A 21,254-nucleotide genomic window follows, 5' to 3' on the forward strand; every position below is an offset into this window, starting at 1 on the left:
TTCCCAAAAGTGATCTTTATGGACCTTTTTTGGAAGTACAGACAGTGTGGATGATTACTGGTCTGGAAGCCAGACTAACTTCCCAGCCCAAAATCCTTTGTGGCAGAAACTTGGTCTGAAACTGCTCCGTGGGGAGCTGATTATGGTCCGACAAAGATCTGCCGGGCCCGTTAAATCATTTGGATGAGCTTTATGTGTTGAAGGACAGAAGGGTAACGGCAACGTAGTCGTGCACATCGCCTGAGCGCTGTGGAGTTTAATTTATTTAAAACTAAATGGCTCTGATTAGTTGTAGGATGATTCAATTGCGTGCAGAGCTATTTTTGATGCCTCGTAATGAAATCCCAATAGTATGTTACCAGTCTCATGTTCTGATCGTGAGCTCCAGCCCTGAGTGGTAGCATCTGCGCAGGTCTGTAACTGTCGGCGTCTAGAAGCCATGGAGGCTAACGGTTTAGCAAGCTAACAAACAGGTTACTTAATGCAAAGGTGTCATCCCATGGCTCCAGTGACCCCTGAAACAGCTCCCTAGATGCCTGTATGCATCTGCTGCTCCAAGTGCTCAGTGCTCTCTCCTTGTACAAATGGGTGGCTTAAATGGAGAGAACAAATTCCATGTGCAGTACATACACTCCGCCAATTGACATTTGAAATTATAGGGTGTATAAAATATAAAACAGTATTTCATTAATTTTCTGTAACCAGTTGTCCTCTGGAAGGTCACAGGAGGGCTAGAGCCTGTCCCAGTTGTCATTGGGCGAGAGGCGGGGTACAGGGCTAACACAGAGAGACAGACCACCGTTCACACTGACACGCACACCTACGGCTAATTTATTATCAGCAATTAACCTGACAAGCATGTCTTTGGAAGGTGGGAGGAAGCCGCAGTACCCGGAGAGAACCCACGCAGACACAGGAAGAACATGCAAGACAGAAATGTTACTCTATAACAGAAATGACCAGATGTGTATATACTATAGTTAGTTTACGTTTTACTATATGTAGATCTGTTTCTCTCTGCGAACTTGCGAGATCAGATCACCCCGAGGACATATGGTACCAACAACAACAGCTGCTGTCTGGCAGTAAGAACCATACAGCGTCAGTCTGCGTAAAGAATTTTGCAAGGCAGTAACTCCGTAAAAGTTTTTTTTTTATATAAATGTGAAGGCAAAATGCAAGTCACTTTGGTAAAATGTGAGCATTTACACAATGTTTTTCTGAACTCCACATTCACCCAAAGCGATATTCATCCATTATCTATAACCACTTATCCTGTCGAGGGCCACAGGGCTGCCATCAGGTGCACCTGGGACGGGCCCGCTACCGCATAAGGGACAGGGACAGAAACTCCACACACAAATGGTTTGAACTAAGGACATTGTTGCTGCGAGGCTACATCGCTAACCGCTAACCACTGCGCCACCATGAACACATTGAAATTATAATTAGAAGAGAAAAATAGTAGTTTTTACTCAACATTGTTGTTCTGTACAAGACAAGACTTCCTGTTGGTATCATCTGTGGATCATGTGCGTATATTTTCAGTTAAACTTTAATCAGCCCTTTGATTCTGACCCCTCATGCTCTCTACTTTTTCTGTTTGTCTTGAGATCTAAAAATGCATTCATTATTCCATTTACTTTATTCAAATTCAGGAAAATTTAAAATTTAAAGTATTTAGGCCAAGGTCATGCAATCATGCATTAAATATTAAAACTGTTTTCCTCTGTGTGTGTGTGTGTGTGTGTGCAGCTTGCTGAAGAGGAGGAAAGGAACCAGTTGCCTAATGGCGAGTACACCACAGCTGAAGCCCGTCCCAACGCGTACATTCCCCAGAACGACCAGCTTCCGGTGCCAAAACCGTACGGAGCTCAGGCCCCCTTCAAACCCTCGCAGCCGGGAGCCAACATGAGGCACATCCGCAAACCCACACTCAAACCATTAGAGATATAGAACGCAACATATACCGCTTGTATCCACATTAAGACTTCTGTGTGTTCATAAACTTCCTGTTTACCATAATCAACACCGTTTTCATTCTTCAGAAACACTTAACTCGATAAATAAATAAAGTAGTTTCTGTTTGTGCGCTCACTGACCAGCATACCACTGCTGTTTGCTCATGTGAGCTTGTGGAAGGCATCTGGTTGCAATTTTAGCTCCTTTTTCTAAATTTACTGGCAATACGCTTGTTTACACTCAGCTTGCAGTAACACCAAATACTGCAAGAGAGCGGAAGAGAACAGTGGAGATTAAAATGCATACTTACATCATGTCCACCAGTGGAGTTTTATATTAATTCCTGCTCTTATCTAACACGTTATGACTACCTTTCTCTAAAAGGTCAGTTCATTTCTCAGGGACACACGCCACGGCTGTGTTGTTGTTTCATCCCTCATGCTTGTAATCCTTGAATAAATTGTAATGGGTTTAAAGCTCCACGCAAGGCTAGCAGCGCCTTCTTAATGCCTGAAATGATAAATGTAAATATAGAGAGGGAGCTCAAGCAATAAAAGAGCATAGAGAATGACAGAGGGGGGAGATAGAGGAGAATTTAAATGAAGAGAAACGAGTGATGGCAGAAGGAGAGTCAAAGAGAAAATGGATAAAAGTGGAGCTCTAAAGTTAGTTACTGGTGACAAAAAAAAGTCAGAAGTCTTTGAAGCTAAATAAAAAGTAATGATTGGAAGCCTGTCTATCGTCTGATGTTACCCTGAGGTAAAAGTAGTTTTGGCCACAGTCAGAACACATTCTGGGTATTTGTGCTTTACTTAAGTATTTCCATGTTATACTACTTTATACTGCCACTCTACTCCACTTATTTGATATCCTTAGTTACTTTTATAAGAGTTTGTCAAAATGGATAATGTCCAAAGTCTGAACATGACTGGACGTCAAATCAACAGATTTGTACATCAGAACTTTGTTGTGTTTTCTCCCTTTAATCTTCTCAAATGCATCTGCTGTAGAGGAGCTCTTTAGAGGAGATCTGAAGTTCAGACTTAGTTGCTAGGGACCAAAAACAAATCTCAAAGTCTTTGAAGCTTTAAAAATATGATTGGAGGTCTTTCTTTCATCTGACTTCAGCTTGAGGTAAAAGTAGCCTTGGGAAGTGTTCTTGTGTATTAGCATTTTATTCTACTGTATGCTTCCAGTCCACTACTACAAAACACGTAAAAACATATTCAAGGATTAAACCTACATTTTCAACCTTTTTGGCTTGATACAAAAAGCAGTGTGGAGTTGCCTGAGTTGTTGATTTTCTTCTTTCCCTCTAAATTCATGGTTTAATTTCGATAAAGGTTCAAATGATTCAAAAACACTAGAATATGAGACTAAGTAGTTCAAACTAGGTACAAAGTAATGTGTAAAAGTATCTTTATCTTTTCTCATCCCGCTTTACTTCCTGTGTTTTCCCCCTTGATTGTTTGATTGGTTTCTCCTTGTGGCTCCGCCCTCATTAGTTTCACCTGTGTCTCGTTGGCCCCTCTGTGTATATAAAGCCCTGTCTTTCCCTTTGCTCTCTCTCTCAAGTTGTCTGTGATGTTAACCCTGTTTAGCTGCCTCTGTTCTGTTATATTTCTCCTGTGCTGTTACGTCTTTGGTTTTTCCTTGTGGTTTGTCCTTGTTGTTTGATCTTGACCATTTTTGTGGGGATTTTATTACACTGCCATCCATGCAGCGCCTTTGGGTCTTGTATTTGGGTCCTCCCTCCCTTGCTGCTACATTCACACCTATGGCCAATTTAGAATCACCAGTTAACCACAGGAGGAAGCTGGAGTACCCAGAGAGAACCCACGCAGACACAGGGAGAACATGCAAACTCCACACAGAAAGGCCTGTATTTATTTGAACCCAGAACCTTCTTGCTGTGAGGCGTCAGTCCTGACCACCACACCACTGTGCCGCCCAACGAGACTACTCATTTATTTGAAAAAATGTTCAAAACATGTCAACAAAAATCGATGTCCAAAAACCGAAAAACATATTTGTGGATCAGAACTTTGTTGTTTGTACTCCCATCTCAGATTTCTCTTCCATCCCTGTATATAAAATGGGGTATAAGTAACTCAGAGGGACCAAACCATTTAACCATTTTGCAGCCAATACTTACACCGATCTGGCATAACATTATGACCATGTTCCTAATATTCTGTAGGTCTCCCTTGTGCTCCTCAGAGAATGGACATGGGCCTTCTGAGGGTGTCTGGCAACACAATGTTGTTATTGGGGGGCCTTTGGGTCCTATGGGTTGAGGGGAGTAGCCTCTGTGGATCTGTGGATACTTGATCAGTTTGGGATCTAGTGAATTTGGAGGCCAGGTCAACACCTTGTGCTGTTCTTCATGTTTTTTTGAGTTGTTCGTAAAGTGCCTGTGTCAGGCTGCATCCTGCTGGGGATGGCTGCTGCCATCAAGGAGTGTCATTGCTATGGGTTGGGGGCCTGGTCTGCTCTAGGTGGGTGGAACATGTATAAATAACATCCACATGAATGCCAGGTCCAAACGTTTCCCAGCAGAACACTGGATTGGCAGTGGTTTTAATGTTGTGGCTGAGTATCTGAACTTTGCTGTACTGGTTCGTTCTTCCACCTATGGGTTTTGAGTGTCAGCATGTTTTTCAGCTTGTGAGCATGTGTGCGTACTGGAAACAATTAGCTATAAGTAATGAATAGATTGTGGAAAACGAAACAATCAGCTCCATGATGGGGGCAAAACATTCTGGGAACGACTGGCGCACACGGCGTTAAACTGAGTTTGAACTACGCACTGCGTGAGTCGACTTCCTAAGATGTGACCCAGCGATGTGTGCGCGTGTGATCATCCATTGCAGGCTGATGCTGCGAGCTGTCAGATTAACTTAGCCCCCGACTGTTAGCTGGCTGCATAACACGGACTGCGTAACAGGAGTGCGGAGGAGGCAGTCAGGTGTCTTGAGTGATTCATTCACGATTAACAGAGGAAATAGAAGAGAAACGATCCGAGGCCAAAGGTGACGGAGCTAGAAAAGAAAAGACTGTGAGATGGGCACGTGAGCTCTTCATTAAATGTGACTCGGCGTGTGCGGTGACGGATATTTCCTGACTGCTGAGTCTGTCCAAAACACTTAGGTACTCTCAAGAATCTGAGAGCTCACTTCCTCCTCGTCTTCCTCCTCCCTTCTAGATCTTTTCACGCTTTTTGACTGCGAGCTGAGATCATTGACTCTCATTTATTCATGCCTGAAAGGAAATGAAAACAGCGAGACAAGTCCGAAAAGTGAGGAAGAAATACAATAATCTTGGAAAAATCTTTTTATTTACAATCCATTTTACATTCCTTTTTTTTTTCTTTTTAGTGTAAACATGTAAAGATTCTGGAGAAATCCCTTCTTTCTGAGTTGCACAATGGAGGTGAAACACGAGATGTAAATAATCTCTGGAATTTAGTGCCAGATGTCGAGGGAGGGGGTCGATAATCAAACAAACAAGGACTGTGAACACGCCACCACAACAAAACTAGTCTTCTATTTACAGGGAAGGTCTCGCACTTGATTTACGACGCATTATTCAAACCAGGCGTTTATTGACATCCCATACAAATCTTATGAATCACTGTAAAGCTCCTCGTAATCTCATTTGGATTCAGTAATAATCACCTAAATATCTGGCTGCAGCCTCCCGCTCTGCTGCAGAGGTCGATGCTGGAACCTGACTGGCTCCGAGCCTCTCGGCCTGCGCGGCTTTTGTCGCCATGCAGTCCAGCGGATGGGGTGAGGCTGCATCACCGGAAGCATGAGAGGATAAGCGAGCGGAGACGCTGATACAGAGCTCTAATAAATAGCTGCCTGCTGTTATTGATTTTAAGTTTGAAAAGCATGTTCCCCCAAAATTGGAGTTTCAACGGCGTTGTATTTTAATTTTGTTTCTCAAAGTGTTTCCTGAAAAGCAGGTGGAGATTTTCATGTAGTGCCTTTGAGTCCGGGCGCCTCCATCCATCTAGCGTCCCCTCCGTCTCCTCCCTAATTTGTCACCAAACACTGAGAACTTGTTTATGAGCGCTCTGCCTTTCAATCTTTCCGCTCATCTTTCATTCCTCGCCCCGCGTCCTCCCGCCATCCATCCACGCGGTACTTGTCCTCAAGGCCAAGCCGATGATGACTGTTCCCTCTCTCAAACGCATTTTCCTCCTCATCTGTTTCTCCCTCAATCCATCCGCCCCGGCGTCCCTCCCCGCCCTTCCCCATCCGTCATTTTTCCTCAAAGCCCAGCAGTATTAGCGTCTGCTTCAGAGCCGTCTCCTCCACAAACCTGGCGTCCACGTTCTCCTGCTCCTCGAATGGGTTGAGAGCTGGCGCCGGAGAGAGATAGAGCTTCTTTGAGAGGCTATAACACCACACAGACATTTTGACCAAGCATGCATTCTATCTTAATCCTCCATAGGCCTCTGTATCTAAAACCATGCAGGATACACACACACATATATATATATATATATACACTACCTTGTTCCTCTATATCAGAGAGTTTTTTTGCCAGGTAGGTAAGAGGCAGAAACTCGGGTCTGAAGCTGGGCTTGTCTTTGCCGGTGAATGCAAATCCCTGAGGAGGAAGGAAACACAAAAACACAACTTCTGGGTTCTGCAGGTTTTTCTAGGATACACACTGTCAAGACAAATCTGAAGCAAACTCAGAGGCAAGTCACCTTAGCTCTTCTTACAGATAAAGTTGGCTGCGGTTTACCTTTTTAGCCAGCCGCAGATTCGCTTCTGTCGCTGCACACAATGTACAAAATGTCACCGGCTCTCAATCACAGCCAATTAGCTGACTGGAGTTTGCCAATAAGCGTTATGTGCCTTTACATCTGGGGTCACGGTTTGATGGAGAACGCCAGAGGGAACATTTACTTTAATTGAGTGTTATGTTGCGGAAAAGGGAACTTTTTGTGGAGGGAAAACGTCAAAACAGTTCCAAACATTTTGTCTTTGTATTAACAGGGAGTCCTCACATTTGAAGAACATTTTAAGCTAATCTGTGTACTCAGTTCCAGCTGTAATGGGTGTGAAGCATGCTAGCATGGTTGGCAGCTATTTGATAAGATCCTTGGCTTTAAGACTGTGGGAACTTTTTATTATTTCCTGTAACTGATTGAGGAAGTGCTCAATTTTTAAATGTCTGCATTCCAGGAACTGAAAACTGTTAGAGTTGTTAGGACTCCTACTCCCAGCACAAGAGGAACATTTAGTGACATAGGTCTACTCCAGGTCAAAAACATGAATGAAGCACTATAGCTACTAGTATACATACAAAAAAGTAAAAACCACACCAAAACTAGATGTCACAAGCTCTCACCGCCAACCAATTAGCTGAGTGGAATTAGCTAATAGCATTACACTATGACCATTTAAATCTGGGTCACTTTTTTTAACATGTTTAATACAGACCGCCAAAGAGTCTGTTGCTGAAAAAGCCACTTTAACAGTCCACAAGTCCCAGAGCTGCCAACTCTCACGCTTTCGCCGTGTGACACACGGTTTTGCCTGTTTTCACACGCACTCACGCCACACATCCAATTTCTCACGCAAAAAAAAATTAAAAATCCGATCTTACTCCGAGACTCTTCCGTTCCTTTTCAAACTCCACGACGGTAGATGGCGCTGATGAGCGCCCCTGAACCTTTGCGCTGCGCTACACCTGCAGTGCACCCCTTTACTATCTATGCCTGCACCCCGAAGTAGACAGAATAAGAGATACAGAGACCCCCAAGACAGCAGGAGAAACCAGAAACCACTTTGAGAAGTCTGATAAAGAAGAGAATCTGAGCTGAGACTAGGCCAGAACCTTGCACACAGATCATAGACAAGGACTTTACCCAGCTCCTGATCTGCATCTGATACTGATTATGCCTCATTTTAGCTATTTTTGTAATGCATTCATCTGTTTTATTGCTTGAAAAAGTTGTACTGTTTAAGCACTTTATTTGTTGCACTTTATTTGTCTCTGATGGACCATGTGGTGGGAGACTTTGAATGAAGAATAATGTCCCTCCCTAACTAATGTTGTGTCGTTTTTGGCTGAACATAAATCATTAAGTGCTCTTAAGAATACAATTATTCACAACATAGGTTAGGTTTTAGTTAAGAATTAGTTTAATACCATTTTTATCAAAATATCAATCAACCTACCTAGGTCAAATCTTAAACACTGATCTATGAATAAGGCTTTATTGTCATTTAGGCACACCGATAGTTTTCTGGTTGAATGTTCAGCTCAAGTCTACAGACCAAGACCTACAAGTCATGATGCCAAACATGAATCAGAATAAGTTCAGGTATTGCACATCTTTAGCAGACCGCCCAAAAATGCACTAGAATGCTGGAAACCACATCTACTTAATCCAAAATCTCCTGGGGGTGGACCTTCAGCTATGTCTGCTTCACAGAATGTAACCAATATTGTCCATCTTCAGTGGGCTGCCCCTATCAACAGCTTTGGACCTCCCCACAAACCACCAGAATGCAGGGTACAACATGGGTACAACATCAAATTAATTCCAATTATCTAATATCTGAGCCACCAATTTGTGTGACTGCGTGCACGGCATAATTTTGGTCACCCACGAAAATCTCACTCCAAGGTTTTTTGAAAAGTTGGCAGGTATGAAGTCCTACTGTCTCACCAATGGTCCCAACAAACAAACAGTTAACATTAAACTGAGGAAAGCTCATTAGCTAATTTGAGAATACTTTAGTTTACAATCACCAATACTCACTTAATGAATGGCATTTCCATCAGCTTTAGTGTAACTGCGAGCATTAACACAATGATGCATGCTAGCTAGAGTGGCTAGCGGCAGTTTCATTTGCTATTTGATGTGAGACAGGGAGACAGGATTTTTGTCTTATTGCTTTAAAAAACTGTTAATATTAAACTGAGGAAAGCTCATTAGCTAATTTGAGAATACTTTAGTTTACAATCACCAATACTTGCTTAATGAATGGCATTTCCATCAGCTTTAGCGTAACTGCGAGCATTAACACAACAATGCATGCTAGCTAGAGTGGCTAGCAGCGGGTTAATTTGCTATTTGATGAAACTGTTGTCTTATTGCTTTTGAAAAACAGGTACTTTGAAACCCTTGAACTTCTTCATTGGTACTATAACCATCCGAGGAAGTATGCCATGTTTGTTCTTCTGCAGTGCAGGAACTGAGAACAACTGTAGTTCTTAGAGCTCAGTTTTTAGCTAGTACTTCAGGGTGGCTACGTTACCAGTATAGATGAACACTTCACATACAGTAGTTTGTCTAGACTTGAATGGTTGAATGCATGAATGTAGTTTATAATAAAACATATAAAGACTGGTAAAATGTTACGCTCTTAGCATCAGCCCCCCTAAAAAGAAAAGAAACCAAAAACAGAGAAATGGACCAACAGTGGAGTCTAGGCTTTTATCTCATGCTGCTATACCAGCCACCAGCCAAACATTACAACACTTCAGCAGTCCTATTTGCAGTGTAAATGCAAATAGGAACAAAAATGACTCCTGCCTATAGCTCTCAAGGGAACTCCCTCGTGGAGAGTTTCCCTCAGAGAGGCCTCACAACTGTTTGGGTCCACCACCTGAATTCTATCTACTATCAAAATGTGACATCACTATAGTTATCACAGACTGTTTCCATGCAATTTGTTTTTACTTTTATTTTTCTTCCGGAGACTATTCTCCATGGACGTTCGGCTCCACCTTTTTGTGTTTGCATTCTGAAGTGTATGAGAAAGAGAGCGAGTGCAGCGTGTGCGACACACTCGTTCTCTGTTACCTTATTTTTGTTGGGTTTCTCCAGCAGAGTCCTGACATAATCTCTGGAGATTGAGGCTGAACTGACAGGATGATCCCACATATGGTAGATCCTCTGCACCATAGGCTGCACACAGACACACACACACACACATGCACAATAGAGTTTACAATTTAGGCATGTAGCTAAACAAAATCCCCAAAGCATGTGAACATCTGTCCCTTTCTATTTTGCCAACTGGAACACAAAGCCATTACAGGGGAGTGGACTGCTAATGAGGGGTTCCAGAGAAATTGTATTTTTCCGTGTTGAGCAATACACTCCACAGTAATAAATATGAATATGAAGCAAACGCACACTGGAGGTGTGACTGACAAGGAGTAAAAATGCAGCTTCCCTGGGGGCCTGCTTCAAACGTACTGCCAAGCTGATAAAAAAAAAAAAAAAAAAAGTTCCTGAATTGTATCAAGAATTGTGTTTCTCCCAGAGCTGAAACCAGACAAGTCTTAGATAAGGACTCAACTTAAGTTGCTCAACAGACATTTTTTTTTTTTTCATCATTAATATGCAGCTGTCGGAAATTAACAATGGATATTAACTGGGGGGATTTGTAAAAGGAGTCAGCACCATAGGCTGTATAAAGATAGACGCGGGACAGCTCCTCAAAAGTGAAGCCAAAGCAAGTAGAGCTCCCCCTGGTGACTGGCTGCAGTATAGGTCATAAGCTCCGCCTCCTCCATGTTAGTGGATGGGACTTGGGCCGAACTAAAACACTGAACTATGCTTCAAATAATTTGTCATTTCAGGTGGTTAATATAATGTTGATGCATGTTCAAGTGTCAATTTTTTGGATATGACTTTGATGGCAGCAGCCATCCCCAGCAGGATGCAGCCTGACACAGAATCACACATAACAGACCTGATCCACAGAGGCCCCTGCCCTCAACTCACAGGACCCACTAACAACATTCTGTTTCCAGACACCACAGGGCACCCTTAAAAGGCCCATGTTCATTCTCTGATGAGTCACAACTGTTTTGGAGGCACAAGGGAGACCTGCACAAGATTAGGAAGGTGGTCATAATGTTATGCCTGATCGGTGTACATTATATAATCAAACATGTCTGTGGCTTCTCTGGTGACAGACTGATGTAATAACTGTGCATGGCATTCGTCAAACTTCTGGAGAACAGAGGCAAGCCCATCTGGAGACCTTGGAGACGCATGACGGACGCAGGTGTGAACGGCAACGATTAGTCATGCAGTGTGGCTTTTGCTATTTGAAATTCTCGTATTTCTTTAAACTGGTATTATTATTATTATTATTATTATTATTATTATTAAGTGCCGTGTCAGACATGTCGGCCATATTCCATCTTCACCTCTTTGATTTATACAGATTGGATATTAGCGAGGTTAATGTGGTCATCAACATTACCACCTGGCAGCTACTGGCTGTTAATACGGTATTTGCAACTGATTCAGCGCGGCGCAACTTATTTCCATTTATACATAATTAACGTTCATAATTTAAGTATATAAATGTACAAAAGAGCTGCCTCCACCGCCTCATGGTCCCTTGTGTGTCTGTTAGTGCAGAAATGTGAGTCACAATATAAAGGTTTAATGGAGTTCCCTGAGGGGTTACGCACATACAGTATATATAATGAGAATAATTATGGGTACTGATTTACTCGAGGTCCAAATGTTTCCTAACTCTGTGTGTGTGTGTGTGAGGGTAAGCGTGAACCTGCAAAATTTCTCCCGCCTGCCAAACCCCCGCAACAAAAAGTCTGACAGGCAGGAAACGGAACGGAGACACTAAACACTCGACATTCCTGTGATCACGGTGCGGACGGAGCACACTGTTAGAAATATACTGGAACCACACAGGAACACGTGGAAGTTACACAAGGGTTAGGACATAAACACAGACTAGGTAGATAACTATCTACGCAACCCCCTCCCCAACACACACACACACGTAGCAGCTGGTTACACAAGTGCTTCGTGATTGGCTTTAGGGGGGCTTGAGGGAGATGAGACCTAAAATAACTTCAAACTCTTAATTGGACCAGAATGGAAAGTTTGGGGAGAAAGCCATTTGAGGAAAGATCAACATTTCCCTCTCATTAATAGATTATAACAACCTTGTGCATTGTTCTGCTCCTCACCTGGACTACTCCATTTGGATGACTGTTATCATTCGAACGTACCTCAGGGAGTCTCTTCAGTACGCTGAACTTCAGCCTCTCGTTGGCATCACTGTTGTCCAAATCTAAACACAAGGAGAGAGGAGAAGGGGATAAGACATGGTGCTAATTTATCTTTTCAAGAAGAGCATACGGGAGGGCTCGCTACACTTCCTCTTTTTGCACTTTTCGTCCAATTAAATGGAGAAAACAGGATTCAGGAGTCTTAAATACGGTCGTCTCAGATTTTCTAGCCGTTCTGCTGACCGACCTGTAGGAACGGACCCGTCGAAATACAAAAAAATAATAAAACCTTGCTTAAGGTAGCCTTTTCTGATGTGGGCCTGGCTCTGAGGTTCATCAACCACAAGGCGAAACATTTGCTCCGTGACACGCCGGGAGTGACAGTCCCCCATTTAAGAAATGTATAAAAAAAAAAATAATGGAAATAAAGACATTTGTGGAATCAAATAGGGATCTATACAAAGGGAAGCATATATTTAAATAAAAATAGAAAAATGAAGCAATTAATGAATACACAATTAATTTGGAAAGCCAATAAACAGATGAATTAATATTTTTACTAATTTATTAATGCCGACATCTATTTTAAATAGTATTTAATGGCGTATACATTTATTTATTGAGTCTTTTAATTTATTTATTCCTAATTATGTCAGCTTCTGTCCTCCATAGAGTGACTAATAAGGTAAAGGTTAAGTGCTTTATTTGTCACAAAACAACATATACTATACATTATACAACAGAATTACATGGTCGGATGGAGGGTTAGTCCTGAGCCGCCGCAGCCAAGCGTGCTGCCAATGTGGGCCAACCTGACCCGGCGCCTAGCACGCATGTTTTTGATGATATCCAGAAAACAGATGAGGCTTCATCGCCATAATACAAATATGCTTCAGGCCACCGTTACTGCAGCTGCTTCACCTGATTATCTTAACTGCCCCAGATGTAGCACAACTGTCACCACAGGCAGAAGTCGTCGCAACGCTAGTTGTGTGGATGCAGGGACGGTAAATGTCAGTCTGCAGACGGGGCTGACTGGTTGGTCTACCGCTTTGGTAGCGCGACCTGTTCAATATTTTGTTACACAGAACCACCTCAGAGGTCAAAAGAGACTGTTTGGTAGGTGCTTTCAAAAAATACATGGCAGATGATTGGATGGAGCTAAATTTGGCCAATAGCTGTTCCTCATAGGACGCTGACTGAACCAACCAGCTGCTGTTTGGCTACATGAGAGGTAGAGTTTGCAACAACCTCCTGCGTCCAGACTAAAATATCCAGGCAACTACTAGATGTATTACAACTGACATTCATGGTTTGTGATCTCCTGCTTTTTCCTCTTGTTCCACTGTGAGTTTTTTTTGTTGATGTCTTCACAACTTCACAACTGACTTCCATGAAATTTGGCACAGATGTTCGTATTCCCCTGTAAATTAATCGTAATAACTTTTGTGATCCTTTGATTTTGTCTCTAGCTCTGTCATCTGGTCCGAGTTTTAAACACCTCATCAGCCTCAGCTTCTCTTGTGCTAATCAGCAAGTGTTAGCGTCCACTACGTTCACCATCTTAGTTTAGCTGTTACTTATGTGGACTATGAAAATGTGTCATGGGAAAAACCTGAGAGGTCAGAACTCAGAGTGGATGAATTGGGGTGACAGCAGGTTTGTATATCCTTTCAATAAGTACACACTTGCCCAACTAATTACCCCAAATACAAAAAGATTAAACAAAGAGAGTGACATTTGATTAATCTCTGGGGAGAAGTGTCACGTAAACCTTTCTCACTTCAAAGTCTTGAAAGATCCCTTTAGCTCACTTTGAAGTTACCGCTTTAAATAATCACTACATCTTCCAGGATCTTTGTTTGTTCGGTTCATGACAAAGGACCAAACCAAGAGTACCGATGAGGGCCTGATATTTTTGGTTCAGTTGATCTCTGTGCCAAGTCGCAATGTTCAACCTTTGAACAATGCACATTCCATGGAATGAAATCAGCACCAAGACTTACACAATATCAGTGACTTTGAGTGAGGCCCCCCAAATCCCCTAAACCCCTAACCTGCCCTCAACTCTTGATACAAACAATGAGAAAACATGTGTTTCGTATTTCATGTGTTGAACTAGTAATGTAATAACTCAGAGAAGTCAGATAACTTGGTCTACTGCTGGCCACAGCTCTACAGTGTGACCTGTTTTTAAAGGTTTAGTTTAACGTTGTTTCCCGATATATATTTTTTCTGCATGTACAGGTGGCAGCAGATTTATTTATTTAAGTGAATAGATTTGTATTTATCTAATTTTTGCGTCCCAGCTATATCGAATAAGAATGATGCTTGGCCTAGACCCAGATAAGCAGCAGAAAGGTCAATGAGACTCCTAGCTAGCTTACTTATGTTTAGCTAACATGCTTTGTTAGCTAGCAGGTTAATTGGACACAAGTGAATTGAATTGAATTGAAAAAATTGAAAAGTGTGTGGAGAGCAAAAACACAAATCCAGACAACACACTAATTCAGAGCAGGTGTCGGGTGTGTTCACACACAACATGAACACATAAATTATACTCACACCAGATTACCAATTTCTGTCTGTGTTGTTGATGTACACGATAAAATGCTCAAAGCAGATTTGCAGTTCGCAGCTGGGAGTAGTTAAACTTGTGGGTGGCAATGGGACGTTTCCAAGAAGATCCAGAAAAGACATTTTGCATTCTGTCTGTGAAGTTTAAGTGCAATTTGTAAGAAAGTGAAGTGAAAGTCACAGTCCCACAAACATCAGCAGATTCTGATGCACTATCAGTTCCTGTCCTGATGCTCCAAAAGCTGTTAAATATGCAGATTTTTGTGGTATATTAACAGTAAATACTCAATGAGAAGTTGTGTTTGATAAAAGCAGACATTAAAATTAAAACAGGCAAATCATGAAATAAGATTAAAATTTAAACACTGAGTCCCTGTAGAAGAGCTGGTCATAAATGAGCTAGGACTGTTTCTGGGGTATTTCCTAAAGTAGTTCATACAGGTGATATACAGGTCAGACTGTGGTTAAGGTAAAAACATCAGATTAAAAAGAAAACCTAATAGCATTAGTTTAAAAGAAATGGCACAGATGTTCGGCCTAATAAACATCCCCAATAACATGTATTCAGTGAAAGTAAACAAGAGTGTGTGAACAGCCACGCTGGCAGCTCTCTGCGACTGTACCACACTACAGTCGTGCTTTGTCCTATAAATGCTAGTGTCACGCTAACATGCTGATGTTAAGTTGGTGTAGTCAAGGGAAAATACGTACATTCATTTCTTTACTTTGATGAAGTTCTTGACTTTTCCAAAACATGACCGAAGCTACAAATCGTCAGGCCGGAAAGCTCTATGCGTGGATTGGATTTTAAAAGTATGACGACAGAAATAGAGTTTGACAAAAGCATTCTTTAGCCTCATCTGCCAAAATCTAAAGAGCTCTTAAAGACCTCCAGAAAAAAAAAAAGACATGGATGCCTTTGAGGTTGGCAAGACATTAAGAAAATATGTTGAAAATAAATCATTCCACGGTAAAGAAAATCAGCTCCAAGTGCCATAAATTCAAAGTGCCAGATCTCACAATAAGAAAGAGGTTGCACGACTTTAACCTGCACGAGAGGTGTGAAGGAAAAAGCCTTTGCTGTCCAAAAAGAACTTCAGTAAAACTTTACCAGTGAACATATAGGCAGCTCAGACCTTTTGGAATAGCGCGTTCAAGACATACAAGTCAAAGACAGAGTAACAGTAGACATGTTGAGTGCAGACTAAAGATGGCTATGCAGGAGACGGACCTAATGCCAACTGTGACCATGGAAATCACATGGTTTAGGTTGCTTCACTGCATCCAGGACTGGGCAACTTGTAATAATTGATTCAACTGTTGATAGGGCATCATGTCAAAGACTGATTGATAAAGATAGTGAGGGGGCATCTGTCTTGAACTTTACCTCTCAACTAGATAAAGATCCATAGCACACTAACTGATCCAACAAGTCAGGCCTTTATGGTCAAATAGCTGCTAGAAAACCACTACTAAGGAAAAGCAACAGGCAGAAGAGATTTGTTTGAGTCAAGAAACACAAGGAATGGACATTAGACTGGACATTAGACCAGTGGAAATCTGTGCTTTGGTCTGATGAGTCCAAATTTAAGATCTTTGGTGGTCTCAGATGGTCTCTACATGCATGGTTCCAACCATGAACCATGGAGGAGGAGGTGTGATGGTGTGGGGGTGCTTTGCTGCTGACACCGTTGGAGATTTATTCAAAATTCAAGGCACACTGAACCAGCATGGCTACCACAGCGTCCTGCAGTGACATGCTATCCCATCAGGTTTGCGTTTAGTTGGGACTATTATTTATTTTTCAACAGGACAATGACCCCAAACACACCTCCAGGCTGTGTAAGGGCCATTTGACCAAGAAGTAGAGTGTTGGAGTGCTGCACCAGATGACCTGGTCTCCACAGTCACCTGACCTAAACCCAACGAGATGGTTTGGGATCAGATGGACCGCAGAGTGAAGGCAAAAGGGCCAACAAGTGCTCAGCATCTCTAGGAACTCCTTCAAGACTGTTTCAGGTGACTACCTCATGAAGCTCATCGAGAGAATGACAAGAGTGTGCAAAGCAGTAATCAAAGTAAATGGCGGCTACTTTGAAAAATCTAAAATATGAATCATGTTATTTCACACTTTTTTGTTTACTACATAATTCCATACGTGTTTATTCATATTTCCAATGCCTTCAAGGAGAATCTATAATGTAAGTAATCATGAAAATAAAGAAAAACCATTAAATGAGAGGGTGTGCCCAAACTTTTGACTGGTAGTATACATTTGACAGCACAGAAGCCAGCAACAAATCTTCTCAAATGCACACCCCACCAGACCACAAACCACTCGTCTGATACATATAACAAGCTAAAGCCTTTCACAGAAACAACAAGGTCACACAGTGTGAGCTCGACGCAAGAGAAGAGGCATCTCCACCTGTCAGATTTGCTTAAGACTCATCACTTCTTTATCCTTTCCCTTCAACTCCACAATGACTGTCAACGGCAGCATCAACAGATCCTCGGTGGACACCTCCGCCTCGAATTCCTCATTGTACTCCTCGATACTAATACCCTGGGACATCCTTGCTGGTGTGGTTATTGTAGTCTGTTGTCTGTTTGGTATTCCTGCTAACATCGCCGTGATAGTCAAACTCAGTCGGCATCTGCGCGGCTCCTCCATCTCGCAGCGCCTCTTCTTCCACCTGGCGCTGTCAGACCTCTTCTGCCTGCTCTGCTTGCTGGTCGGCATGGTCATTTTCTACAATGGAGTACATTTAATTGACGGAGCCTGTCGGTTTATCTTTTACTTATTTGTGTTCTGCATCAACTCAAGCCTAAATATTCGGGTGATGATCAGCATTCAGAGGTACCACCAGGTATGAAACTACCAATTTGTAGAAAGATGATTTAAACAAAGAACATTAAACTTACGCCAGGAAAATTTTCAATTTGCAGACGATGCACAACTTCCTTTAAGTTGTAAAACTCAAAGCTCAAAGACGTCTTAACTTCCATTTGACTTGGCATACATTGGCATGAAGTTACCCACTTATATTTTTCAGGATTGATTGACACCACTGACAAATAAACCTGTTCCCACTAGGTGGGATGATGTAGGTTCAACATCCATGAGCATTAGAGCAAAGACATAGAACAGCAGATATCAAACTAAAATTGTCCATTTCATTTCCCAGGTTCTTCAACCCCAAAAGTGGGAGAAGGTGGACCGGACATGGCAGCGTGTTTTACTCTCCTCTGTGTGGATACTCGGAGGCCTTATGGCTCTTCCAGTAGTGTTTTTTCTGACAGCGAAATACAAAGACGGAAATCCTACTGACGTTTACTCATGCAAGAATCAGAGGATGGAACCAATCCTGGAAATGATCTACATTGTTTTTGTAGTTTGCAGTCATCTCGTCCTGTTGTCCTGTTACGTACTGCTGGTCAGGGGGGTCCATCGAACACAAATGTCTAACAAGAAAAAGCCAAGGGTTACCAATCTCTTCATACGAATCATCTTAGTCTCCCTGGTCGCTGGCTTTTTACCTCTCAGTCTTCGCTTGCTTTATGTGACTGCACGTCTCAGAGACCATGGCGAACTGCTTCGTATCAGCCGGATGCTGATGTTTATGGAATGTTTTTACTTTACCATTCATTGTATGAATCCATTCCTGTACTTCTTCGCCTCTCGACATCAAAGGCAAGACAGATCCACTACGAAAAAGAGACTCCTCATGCCTCTTAATGACAGCTCCTAATATGCTCCCTGAATTATGAATGGCTTCACATTTTCAGCACCTTCATACTAATGAGGCTTGATAGACATTAAAATGGAGGGGAACGTATGGCCCCGTTTGAATTTATCAAGCAATTTAGACTCAATGTATCAACTTAATATAAATACAGAAATTTCCTTGACATGTTTTTCAAGTGGTGTGTCTGTTGATTTCTATATCTTCTGTATATCTATCATATATATATTATATATATATATAAATGTATTAGTTACTGAAGTTCTAAATTCCAAACTATTATTTTATGCAATGCTGTACATTTTACATACACTTTGGCCTTTTCTTGTCTGTACAGAAACCACGTAATGTACAAAGACATTCTAGGCTCGTAAAACAGATAAAACATGATTGTTTGTTTTTCAAGAGGCTAAATAAAAAGAACATTCTACAAACAGAAACTTGTGATTTGCGACAAACTTAACTGGCTAAATGAAAATCGAATGTATCTAGCTTCTTAGTTTAAATCTTGTTAGCTGTACCCAGTGTCTACCAGCTGCAGAGAATGCTAGCTAGTTAGCAGACCCTAGAGATGTTAGGTAGCAGACACTACCTAGGAAGCTAGGTGGTTAGCTAGTAGACTTTACTTGCCATACTTGCGATGCTTTAAAGTATCTATTATCACACTCCAAATGGCAATGCTAATTTCACCACCTCAGTTTGGCATGCTAGCTCTGCTAATTAGCAGTAAAAGCTGTACAGCTATGGCTAATGTGTACGCCATTAGTAATTTTGGTAGCTAAACTGATATTTTGACCAGATGTTAGCACTGGATGTTTATAATGTTTATAAAGTGGAAAAATTTGATTTTAAGATTGGACTTTGGAGTGAGTGTTTGTATATGTTCCACTGATGAATGCATATTAAAGTCTTGCAATTAATAGGATTCAGAACTGGGAATCTTATAGGGACATTACCACCACACTACAACTATTTTTCTTTCCAGACACGGTAAAACTGAGATGAAAAAACATTCAACTGACCCACAATGTCACACAGGTGATCCAGTTTTGAGCTCTGAGAAAAAAATACACCTGCAGTCACTACTTATTGCCACAGGGGTCGCCAAAGAGAACAAAACGGAGACCTAGGAGATTGCCACCTTGTGTTATTTTTTACAATTTAACCATGAAGGGGGATACCAGTGTACCAAATTGAATCCTATTAATCCATACAACATTAATGAGATATTTAACTCAAAAGCTTGTGGTTGTGAAACAGCAAATATCAGGCCATCAACAAAGTCAGAGGGATTCATCCTCTGGGGATCATGACTGTCAAATCTGGAACAAAGCACTGTCCTACATTCATTAATGTATTTTTTCCTTGTGTGTACCTTTCATGAGACGAGACACAAACGTTTCGGTGAGCTGCAGGAAACCGTGGTCAATGTACTGAAGAAAGGTGTGATGAGGGAGGCAACGCACAGCAAACACTGCAAAGAGTGTGTGATAGCCTGGAGAGAGAGAGGAAGGACATATAAAAAAAGAGAAAGTAGGACTAACACACTCACATTGGCAGGGCCTGCATTTTAGTCCATGTTAATGTTTACCACATGCTGCACATGACTCGCATATAAGCGTGCCAACATTTGCTAATTAGCTCTGAAGTCCTGTGTTTTCCTTTCATTTACCGAAGGGAAACGGACTCCGTGTGCCTGCTGTGTTACAACTTCACTTTCAAATGTGCACACACTTACACCTGCAGCATCCGTGTTGAGGGCGTGCTGCCTTGCTGCGGGGCATTTCTCATTTCCTCTCTAATTCCTGGATACTTTAGGATGCTAACCCACAAACTTTTACTCCTAAGTACCATGGAGGCTTATGCAACAAACACTGGAAAATGAATTAAAATGATTGAAAATGTATTCATACTCCACTTTTCCCATGTCTGCACAACATGTTTAACATATTTCTGGTTATATTAGTGCAAAAGAGAGCACGTCTGTCGTCCCTCAGTGCAAACACGCATTGTTATTCCAGCCGAGACAGAGACAAAGTGGATTCTAATAACTAGAAGTGGAAGAGTGTGCGTGCACGGTACCAGGTGGGAGGGGCAGGCAAAGACTTCGGGTGGATTCCAGGATCTTAAACATGAAGTGAAACACGGACCACTCAGCTGGACTGCCGCGCTGCATCCTGAAGTACACACACACACAGAAGAAAGTTTCATGGAATGTTATGTAACGTGAGCACACCCATAACAAAGGGTCATCCACAGTTTACACATGTGGAAACCCACACTGCGGGGAGTGACTGGGGTTTGGAGCACACATGCCTGCAGATGAACTCACACGTTCGGTCAGCACTTTATACTTTACATTAGTTGGAAACGTGACGTTAAAGGAAAGAGAGAAAGGCTACTCACAAGCAGAGAGCACAAGGGCCGATTTTGTACTTGAGCCAGACTGACTCCAGCATGTGTCTGATGAGCTCCAGCTGAACACACAAAACACACAGACAAAACATAAGTGCTTTGAGAATGAGATGCTTGATTAGATTCAAATTAAACTGTTTATTTTTTGTTGTAATACAGTTCAAATCATAAGACAAGACGAGCATTTCATCTGAAGAACTGGGAAACATTCTACAAATATATAAATAAATAACATCTTTGTGGAAATGTGCAGCTGTTGTATGATCAGTTTCCTCACTTCCCTCTTTTTTTCCCCCACTTCTCATTTTCATTTCCAGTGAACAAGAGCAGTGGCGTGCGTCAGCACGTGTTTCGGCATGCTCGCGCTCTGGGACTGTCATTTCGACACTCATTTGTCTAAACCCTGGGTCATTTGAATGCGCACGACCCGTCCCGATCCTCCCCTCTGATCATGAAACACGCACGCTTATTCTTCTTTCCACAGATGACCACTCTCTCATCTCCTGTGCAATAACAGGAAGA

The 21,254-nt window shown here is 42.0% G+C and overlaps 3 protein-coding genes across 4 annotated transcripts in view; 2 read left to right on the forward strand and 1 right to left on the reverse strand.

Annotated features, from left to right (window-relative positions):
• ccdc146 (coiled-coil domain containing 146) overlaps positions 1–2,954 on the forward strand; it is a gene marked incomplete at its 5' end in the record, with an annotated part of 48,562 nt that extends 45,608 nt beyond the window's left edge. The window contains one exon of the mRNA XM_084573869.1: positions 1,756–2,954. Coding sequence (XP_084429995.1) covers positions 1,756–1,956 — 201 coding nt within the window. The 3' untranslated portion in view covers positions 1,957–2,954. The remainder of the gene's footprint in view (positions 1–1,755) is intronic.
• A 3,276-nt stretch (positions 2,955–6,230) lies between these two features.
• gsap (gamma-secretase activating protein) overlaps positions 6,231–21,254 on the reverse strand; it is a gene marked incomplete at its 3' end in the record, with an annotated part of 38,705 nt that continues 23,681 nt past the window's right edge. For both annotated transcript variants that reach the window (XM_084573609.1, XM_084573608.1), the window contains exons 26-32: positions 20,724–20,794; positions 20,400–20,494; positions 19,693–19,812; positions 11,995–12,056; positions 9,800–9,904; positions 6,486–6,582; positions 6,231–6,331 (exon numbers count right to left, since the gene is read on the reverse strand). In XM_084573609.1, coding sequence (XP_084429735.1) covers positions 6,231–6,331; positions 6,486–6,582; positions 9,800–9,904; positions 11,995–12,056; positions 19,693–19,812; positions 20,400–20,494; positions 20,724–20,794 — 651 coding nt within the window. The remainder of the gene's footprint in view (positions 6,332–6,485; positions 6,583–9,799; positions 9,905–11,994; positions 12,057–19,692; positions 19,813–20,399; positions 20,495–20,723; positions 20,795–21,254) is intronic.
• Positions 16,474–18,656, forward strand: LOC311508696 (urotensin-2 receptor-like). Its single transcript, XM_084573610.1, has 2 exons — positions 16,474–17,441; positions 17,760–18,656. The coding sequence occupies exons 1-2, from the start codon at positions 17,055–17,057 to the stop codon at positions 18,321–18,323; spliced, it is 951 nt and encodes a 316-aa protein (XP_084429736.1). The 5' UTR covers positions 16,474–17,054; the 3' UTR covers positions 18,324–18,656.

The sequence above is a fragment of the Chelon labrosus genome (assembly GCF_963514085.1).
Source record: "Chelon labrosus genome assembly, chromosome: 23".
Lineage (NCBI taxonomy): Eukaryota > Metazoa > Chordata > Actinopteri > Mugiliformes > Mugilidae > Chelon > Chelon labrosus.